Raw genomic sequence first — 9,641 nt, 5'->3', positions numbered from 1 at the left:
GAATGGAACCTGGGACCCTTGAGTCTGCAGGCCGACATTCTATCCACTGAGCCAAACCAGTTAGGGCTAGAACACTTTAATTATATATTCAATATTTGCCTTCTCATTATACCATCAACTTCCTAAAGGCAAAGATCAGATTCTCAGAATTTTTCACTTCTAGCTGGCTGTAGCCTCTTAAATATTGACTTAAGAATAACCTAACTTTAATTTGGGGAAATTAATCAGCTTAGAAAACTGCTAATTAGTACACTAATTTCTTCTACTAATCCAACTTTAGCTATAAAGTTGGGATAGGAGTAGGAAAAAACAAATTTCATCAATAACAGTAATTTTAATCACTACTTTCTAACTCGTCTCTCTGCAACAAGTCTTCATCTAGAAATGGTTTTGATCTGCCTTTTGAGAGGAATGTAGCCAATAACAGCAATCCCATGGGGAGCAGATAGAAAAGGCCTAGAGCCTAGAAATTAAGAAACTATATAATCAATCCTCCAAAGTTATACATGTAACATATTTTTTGTGAATACTGACACAAATTACATTTGATATTGTTTGTGGCATTGAGGAGACCCTTGTTGCCCAACTGAAGTATTTTGAAATCAATTAATTCACTAACAACATTTGGTTCAATGCTAACTATCAGGCCTTTCACAAAAGTGCCAAGAGAAAAACCATCAGATATATTCATCGGCGATTACAGTGCCAGAAAAAAGTAATTAGACTCTTCTGGAAACTCCTTAGGAGCAAAGTAGAATGCCTTAACTTTGCTAAGGCAAACTAACAGGCCGAAGTGTTTGGCAACAAGCATTTCTCTGAGATCCAAAAGAACAGCTATTCTGGAAGCACTGATTCGGACAGAAGCCCCGATAGCGTTCTTGAAGGCAAGGGGTTTTTATGAGAAAGGGAAGGAGAATAATCACGTTAATAGAAGGGAAGGCATTTCTATCGGTGCTAATAAGCCAAAGAAGGAATTTCTATAGGGACAGAGAAGCTAAGTTATTGCTTAGCTGTGCATAGTGCTGCTGATTCTACAGAATGTCTTTAACTTTCGGTCCTGTCATCAGAATGTCTGCTTTGCAAACAGTGGTTTGGAATACCGTGTGGCTTTGCCCCAGTTATTCTGCCCACTTAAAACACTTCAAAATTGGAGGAATGAGATGGGTAAGGCAGTTCCTCTGGGTTGGTGACTCCAGTTCCATTTACACATTTTTTTAAAGTATGTTTTTATTGATTTATTTTAGAGAAAGAGGAAGGGAAAAGGATAGAAACGTAGAAGCATCGGTGAGAAACACGAGTGATCTGCAATCTGTTGCCTCCTGCGTGTCCCCTATAGGGATCGAGCCTGTAACCCAGGCATGGGCCTGACCAGGGATCCAACCAGTGACCTCTTGGTTCGTGGGTCAACACACAGCCACCAAGAGACATCCGCGAGGCCGTTGGCATATTTTTCACAGCTGAGGTCATCAGAGCTTGGAAAATGCAGTGGAGATTGGGAGTAAAAACAACAGATATACTATCTCTCATAACCCACTCAGAGGCATTTTTTCTTTGGCTGTAAAACTGCTTTTGGGACTTGCTAATGATTGCCTCTAGGGTGAAATAGTTGGATTGGGGAGTGCTCTTTACAGGGACTTTCCTTGTGCAAGCTTTCTAAGACGTTTGTTGTTAAGAAAACTTACTATACTATAGAGACAAAACACTTTTAAAGAGAAGCATCTGTAAATGTTCAAGTGGGGGAGGACAGGGAGGGTGGCATTTGTTGAGACCCTCCTGTCCGTTATGGAGCAAAGTGCTTGCAATGGTTAATCTCATTTACTTGAATTTCACAGCACTCCAGTGAGGGAGGGAAACACTCCAGTTACAGAAGGAACTGAGAACCTGGAGACTTGTCCAGCTAAGGGGGAAACAAAAGAACTCAAACCTATCAGTTGGGATGCTGAATCCTGAAGGAACATGTGTGTGACCTTGGAGAGGGCAGCAGCCAAAATGCTTCCCAAGTGTGACCCGTTAGAAATGAGGGCAGAGAATCTGGGTAATCTACAGGGAAGGAAAAGCAAGTGGGACTTCAGTGCATTTCCAGCTGAAACTCAGCAGTTCCTGGAATGGGGGTGGCACAGAGGCAGGTCAGCCAGGCAGACTTTGCTGCCTGGAATCAACAGGCTGGAAGCTGCCTGCCAACTGGAACAATGTGTTTCCCTCCCCTGCAGAGCTTTCTCTCTCCCTTGGAGGCCCCCTGGGGAACGAAGGAGCCAGGAGTTGCTGGGAGCAGGTTTTCACTCCTCTGCGGAGGGACCTGGGGGCCGGAGGCAGGGCCTGGGCCAAGGTCCACAGGGGCCCCGCCCCGCGGGAGCCTGCATGCTCAGCGAGTCCCCACGCGTGCTCTCCTGGTTCCTGTGCACCCTCGAGGCCCCCTGCTGCAGCGCGCGCTCCAAGCTCAGCCGCCAAGAGGCCATGGCGAAGTCCAGGGGCCGGCTGTACCTCTGCATGTGCTTGGCTGCGGCGCTGGCCTCGTTCCTGGCAGGATTCATGGTGGGTAAGTGTGCAGACCCCTGCCCCCAGCTCAGCGCAGCTGCTGCTCTGCAGGAAAAAACGGGGTTGGGCTGTGCTGGCCTCCTCAGGCCTGCTGAGCTCAGCCTCAGCCCGGGATGGTGAACTCCCTCAGCCCGGGATGGTGAACTCCCGGAGTTTCAGCCGAACTGGAAGCCTCAGGGAAGGCATTGGGCCTTCCTATTAAGTGGGGCCGCAATCCAGATCTAGTAAATGCTCCCTGGGTTCAGGATACTGCTAAGAGCTGTTCAGAGAATTTAGAGCGGCCAGACTCCACAGGGATGAACATGGAGGTTTCTGTTACAACCATTATCAATGAGTCAGAGCTAGTAATTAATATGTGCAGCGTTGCAAAAAGTGCCCTTCCCCCATCATCGACTAAATAAAAATCTGTGGGATGCTCCCTGTGTGTCCGGCATGGTGCTAAGAATTAGATTCCCCCTGCCCCCCACTCCCAATCCCCACCTCCAGCCCCAAAACAAGACTAAGGCCCAGGCCTTGATGTCTACGTGGGAAAATGAAAAGAACTTCCTGATTTAAAAACTCTTTAACCAACTCAAAATTGCATTGCACAGTGCAATTAGGTTCCCTGCCTTTATGATATTCATATTTCTTACTTAGGGAAGGGCTAGTTTTGGCTTCTCGTTTTTTATAAAAGTGTAAAGCGTGTGTGTGTGTGTGTGTGTGTGTGTGTGTGTGTGTGACATATATGAGCCTATGTGTCTTCTCCTCTCAGGCTGGTTTATTAAGCCTCTCAAAGAAACAACCACTACGCTGCGCTATCATCAAAGTGTGCGGTGGAACCTGATATCCGAGATGAAAGCTGAGAACATTAAATCATTTCTCCGGTAAGTGTGTTTTGCACATTTGATCTTAATAATAAAGTGTTTAAGATATTGCAGAGTGGGAAGTGTACTGAAACTGGTTGTATTCCCATGGTAATCTCTGTGTCAAGTTAACATGAGATCGCATTCATAAAATGCCCCTGAACCACTATGAGGACACACACAGTCTATTTGACTGTTGCAGGAGTCCTTCTTGCCTAACTTCATCTTCAGACAAAGTTAGCCAGTTGCTTTATTAAGAGATGTTTCAACTTCATGTAACTTTGGGCTGCAACAGAATGTTATTCTTTGTTCCTCAGTCCCTGGGTTTAATCAGATCAGCAATGTTGTTTAAACATTATATTCTGTCAGGAAGACTTAGCTGGTTGTAAACTCTGGTTTAGAGGGAAGGAGGTTAAAGTTTCAGATTCTGTCTGCCACAAGATTCAACCTCTCTCCCATGTTGCAAGTATAAGTAATAAAAATTGGACAAAGTGAAAGCAAAAGGGTCAGTGCAAATCCATAGGTCTCTAAGCACGAAGAAGAGTGACATTTGAGGGAGTGGTTTTGAACTCCTTGAAGGTAATCAGCATGACATTTACTTCTATATTCAGACTCTTTCAAACGATATTGTCACAACAAACATCCCAGCTTTATTGAAGTACTAGAGGCCCAGTGCATGAAAATTCATGTACTTTGGGGGATGTCCCTCAGCCTGGCCTTCCCTCTCTCACAGTCTGGGAGCCCTCAGGGTGGCAGGCGACCCAGCAATCAGGGGAAGGCAATGCACCCATCACAACTCTGCTGCTGCCACCGCTGGCAGCACAAGCTTCAGCCAGCCCTAGTTACCTGAGTTTCCAGCAGCCTTGGGCCACTGGGCAGCCACCATCCGAGGCTTGCCTGTGCCTCAGGCCCACCCTGGGAGGCTGCACTGCCGCCATCTGAGGCTTGTCTGCACCTCGTGCTGCATGCCTGCCACCCTGGTGGGGCTTAGGGAACTGGGCACCATCATCTTGTGGTTGTGAGTGCCACCATCTTTGAGGGTGTGGCAGTCAATTAGCATATCCCCTCCTTATTGGCTGTGGGTGCCACTGTCTTTATGAGGGTGTGAGGGTCAATTAGCATATCCCTCTTTATTAGATAGGGTAATTTACATAAAATAATCTTCCATATAAAGCCTTTAATTTGAGAGTATTGACAGCTGTATAATAGACTCAACAAACCATCACCTCAATCTCAACACAGAAAGTGTACATCATGCCCTTTGAAGTTTACTCCTCCCTTTACCCCTGGCACTAGATGATCACTGATCAATTTTATGTCACTACTAGGGGCCCAATGCATGAAATTCGGGCAGTGGGGGGGGGAGGAATGGTCCCTCAGACCAGCCTGTCCCCTCTCACATACTGGGAGCCCTCAGGAGCCCTACTGAGGCGACCGGGCTGATCAGGGGAAGGTACCAGCCCCATCACCCAGCTGCTGCAGCCACTGCCAGTCACTGAGGCCACCAAGATATTTTAATCAATATGGACTCCAGTCCCTTCACCAAGAAAAAAGAAAACTTTCTTTAAGCATTTTCAAGATCTGTCTTTCATAGAATATGACATTTCCTTTTTTTTTTTTTTTTTTTTTTTTTTTTTAATCTTCACCTGAGGATATGTTTCAATTGATTTTTAGAGAATGTGGAAGAGAAAGGGGAAGACAGAGAGAAACATCAAAGTGAGAGGAACACTTTGATTGATTGCCTCCTGCATGAGCCCTGATCTGGGCCCTGGCCAGGGAGGAGCCTGAAAGCTAGGTACATGTCCTTGATCAGAATTGAACCAGACCCTGTTGCTAGGTCAGCAAGCCTAGGCATTATCCACTGCGCCAAACCACCAAGGGCAGGATATGATATTTCTTAGCCCTCCAGCAGCGGGCCTTCCTTTTTTTTCTCAGGAGTGTGGTGGAAAAACCCTAGATCACCTTTTTGGATTCTTATACCCAAGTTACTAAGAATATTACCAGTGGCAAACAGGGAGCTTAGCTAATGAGCGGCCAGAAAAGGTATTTCCTCCGTAGTTCACACCAATTGCCTCTGATCTCTGGCTCTGCCCCTGCCAAGGCCTAAGCCCCCACTCTCTCCAATCACCCGGCTCCACCCCTACCCAGGAGCCCCCTGGCTCAGGCTCTTACCAGGTTGCTCAGGACCCAGTGGGGGCCGACCTCAGAGTGACCTGGGTGCTGAGAAAGTTCCCAGGATCCAGGCTGCTGGGCACCTATGTATGCAAATTAACCTCCATCTTTGTTGGGTTAATTTGCATACTCACTCTGGCTGTAGGCATAGCGGAGGTATGGTCAATTTACGTGTTTATATGTTATTGGTACTAGAGGCCTGGTGCATGAAATTCGTGCACAAGGAGGGGGTGTCCCTCAGCCCAGCCTGCACCCTCTCCAATCTGGGACCCCCAGAGAGATGTCTGACTGCCCGTTTAGGCCTGATCTCACTAAATGGGCAGTTAGACATCCCTCTCACAATCCCGGACTTCTGGCTCCCAACTGCTCACCTACCTGCCTTCCTGATTGCCCCTAACCACTTCTGCCTGCCAGCCTGATAACCCCCTAACCATTCCCCTGCCAGCCTATTGATGTCTAACTGCTCCCCTGCCAGCCTGTTTGTCCCCAACTTCCCTCCTCTGCTGGCCTGGCCACCCCTGTCACCCCTGCAGGCTTGATTGCCCCCAACTTCTCTCCCTGGCAGGCCTGGTCCCTCCCAACTGCCCTCCCCTGCTGGCCATCTTGTAGTAGCCATCTTGTGACCACATGGGGGTAAGATCTTTGACCAGATGGGGCAGCCATCTTGTGTGTTGAAGTGATGGTCAATCTGCATATTACTCTTTTATTAGATAGGATGATGGATTTACTTGCATTTTCTAGAATTTTATATAGATGGAATCATACAATAAGTGCTCTTTTGTGTTTATCTTCATTTACTCAGCCTGATGATTTTAGAGTTTATTAAAGTTGTTGAATGCATCAGTAGTTTATTGCTTCTTACTGCTGAGTAGTATTACATTGAATGAATATACTATTATACAATGTGTAGATGATAGACATTTGGGTTATTTCTAGTGTGTTTTGTTTTTATTATTGTGAATAAAGCTGCGATGAGCAAATGTCTGCAAGATTTTGTGTGCACATATGTTTCATCACTTTTGGATTGCTGTGTTTGGATGATAAGCATATGTTTAACAGAAGAAAATGTCAGACAGACTTCCAAAGGGATCGTACCACTTTCCATTGCTCTGGATCATGTGTGAATGTACCAGTGCTCCCCATCCTGGCCAGCAGTTAGTTTTGTTAGTTGTTTCAATCTTCACCGTTCTAATGGGTGTGTAGGGGCATCTCGTTGTGCTGCTTTAAAAAAAAAATTAAAAGGCTTTATTATGAAAATATATCATCTTTGAAGTCTTCCATTCATAATATTTTACTTTTTTTTTGGCTTGTTAATTCATCTCATTCAGAGTTTCACTTTTTCACTAAAATTTCTCCTTCCTTCATTAAGAGAGGTGTCCGTTTCCAACTAAAGAATCAATAATTAATGCTCTCAAAGACTGAAGAATTAGCAGCTACTTCTTTTGTATTTTGAACAGGCTGGTAAACTTTAGGTTTTGATGAATGGGAGGTCTCTCTGGGCTCATCAAAGGACTTGCAAATTGACCTGTGATCATTTTCTAGTAGAGTAGGCAGTCTGACCATCTATGGAGCTTTGCAATCTGCTGTATACGTAGTTGTTATCATCCACCATTTTAAGACCACCATGTCTACTCGTCACTGTATATATAGATCATTATGAGGCTGAGATTTATATAATGCCAAAATGGGAATAATTGTGAGAACTTTCACCTGTCCACAGGGTCATGTGGTAGTCAGGGTCATACCTAGACTTGGTCATTTCCCAGGAGACCCACAGACAGAGCTGGGGGTCCTGTCATTTCTTCATCACTGCCTTTATCATCACCTGGGACTCGCCTGTTTCAGCTCCGTTTGCACTCGGGGCCTGGAGATGCCTTTATGGGTTCAAGGTTATTCCCCCATAAATATCTTAGCTGGCTGACAGTTGGCTTTACATTTGGCAGACTTCGTGCATTTAACCTAGTTGCCACTTTGGTTTCCATTCTCCATGGGCAAAGGTCTCACAGTTGTTCCCATTTTTACATGATAGAAATCTCATTGTGCTTTTAATTTGCACTTTCTGATGTTAAGCATCATCTCCAATGCTAATTAGACTCTTCTATATCTTCTTTTATAAAGTCTCTCCTTAAATATTTTCCTGTTTTTTAATTGTTTTATTTTCTTGTTACTGGGTTGTAGGATTTCTTTCTTCTGGATATAATTCCTTTGTCAGGCGTGTATTGTGAATATTCTGTTCTGTGGTTAGCCTTTTTTGTTTACTTAGTAGATTATTAGAGTTTTTGAAGGGCAGAGATTTTTAAGTCCAATTGGCCAATTTTTATGTTTGTTTTATACTCTGTATGCTGTTGAACTTTGCCTATGATAACTTTGAAATAATTTCTATCAAGCTTCAGGCATGCTGCTGACATCATTCTGTCTACACTGTCATGATTATTGAAGTTGTATCATAAGCCTTAATGTATAGAATGATTTCTCCCACTTTATTCTTTTAACAATTATTACAGTTATTCTATCTCTTTTGCCTTTTTATATAAAATACAAAAGAAACAGTTATGTTTAGAAAAGTCCTTGCTGAGATTTTGATAGGAATTGAATTAATCTTATGGAGCAATATGGGGAACTTATCAGTTTTAATATATTCACTCTTCTAATCCATGAATATAGTACACCTCTCTAGTTATTTAGACTTATTTCTTTTATCAATATTTTATAATTTTCAGGATGCAGATCCTGCATCTGTCTTATTAGATTTATATCTATGTAGGGTTTTTCCCCCTTCGCAGCAAATGTGAGTCATATGGTGTTTAATTTCAGTTTCCACATGTTTTGTTTTGTTTTTATGTAGAAATACTATTGATTTTTATGTGTTGTTGTTATATCTTGTGGCTTGTCTTAACTCACATGTTCTATGAGTTTTCTGTAGTTTAATTAGGATTTTCTAGGTAGACAATCATGCCATTCTTACATCGGGACAATTTTATTTCTCCCTTTCCAAACTGTATGCCTTTTTCTCCTCCTCCTCCTCCTTCTCTTTCATTTTCTTTGTCTGTGTGTGTGTGTGTGTGTGTGTGTGAGAGAGAGAGAGAGAAATTCCAGTATTGTGTTGAATAAAAGTGATGAGAGCCAACATTCTTCCCCTGTTTCTAAGTCTTGGGGGGAAAGCATTCAGAGTTTTACTATTAAATTCAGAGTTTTATGATGTTATCTGTAGATTTTTTTTTTTTTTTTTTTTTTTTTTGTGGATGCTCTTTATTGAGTTAAGGAAACTCACCTCTATCCCAACATTGCTAAGAATTTTTTTTTAGAGGGGAGAGAGAGGGGGCAGGCAGGAGAGAGAATGAAGGAGAAAGAGCAAAAGACACTGGTTTGTTTCACTTATTTATGCATTCATTGATTGATTCTTTTATGTGCCCTGACCAGGTATCAAACCCTCAACCTTGGCATATTGGGATGATTCTCTAACCAACTGAACTATCCAACCAAGCAGAAGTTTCTTATTTCTTTTTTAAAATCATGAATAAGTATTAAATATTGTCACATGGTTTATCTTCATCAATTTATCTGATCTTATGATATTTCTTTTTTTAGCTGGTTAGCAATTCTTTTATTTCTTTAATGATTTGGGAGAGAGGTTCAAATTCTATCAGGAATGATTTTCCAGTCTCCTCTGGGAATGTGAAATTATCTGTTCTTTCCAATTCTTTAAATTATTGCTTTATATATTATAAGACTCATTTATGAGGCATATACACATTAATTTGTTATGTCCTCAAGAAAGAACTACCCTTTTTCTTTATGAAATGCCCTTCTTTATCTCTGGTAGTAATCTCTATCTTTAAATCTATTTTATTTGGTATAAATATTGCCACATCAGCCTTCTTATAGTATACTTACATGGTATGTTTTCTTTTACCACTTATTTTTAACCTATCATTTCCTTTACAATTAAAATGTACCTTCTAAGAAACTCCATACTATTTCTATAGTAGCTGCACCAATCTGCATTCCCACCAACAGTGCATGAAAGTTCTCTTTTTTCCACAACCTCACCAACTTGTGTTTGTACATTTATTGATTATAGCCATTCTGATA

At 42.7% G+C, this 9,641-nt stretch overlaps 1 protein-coding gene across 1 annotated transcript in view; it reads left to right on the top strand.

Annotated features, from left to right (window-relative positions):
• The first annotated feature begins 2,244 nt into the window (after positions 1-2,244).
• Positions 2,245-9,641, top strand: part of NAALAD2 (N-acetylated alpha-linked acidic dipeptidase 2) — a 53,800-nt gene continuing 46,403 nt past the window's right edge. Inside the window, exons 1-2 of the mRNA XM_084894643.1 lie at positions 2,245-2,536; positions 3,287-3,398. Coding sequence (XP_084750769.1) covers positions 2,359-2,536; positions 3,287-3,398 — 290 coding nt within the window. The 5' untranslated portion in view covers positions 2,245-2,358. The remainder of the gene's footprint in view (positions 2,537-3,286; positions 3,399-9,641) is intronic.

The sequence above is a fragment of the Pipistrellus hanaki genome, assembly GCF_964339955.1.
Source record: "Pipistrellus hanaki genome assembly, chromosome: 9".
Taxonomy (NCBI): Eukaryota; Metazoa; Chordata; class Mammalia; order Chiroptera; family Vespertilionidae; genus Pipistrellus; species Pipistrellus hanaki.
The sequence above is the reverse complement of the archived record's forward strand: the minus strand, read 5'-3'. Positions and strand labels throughout refer to the sequence as shown.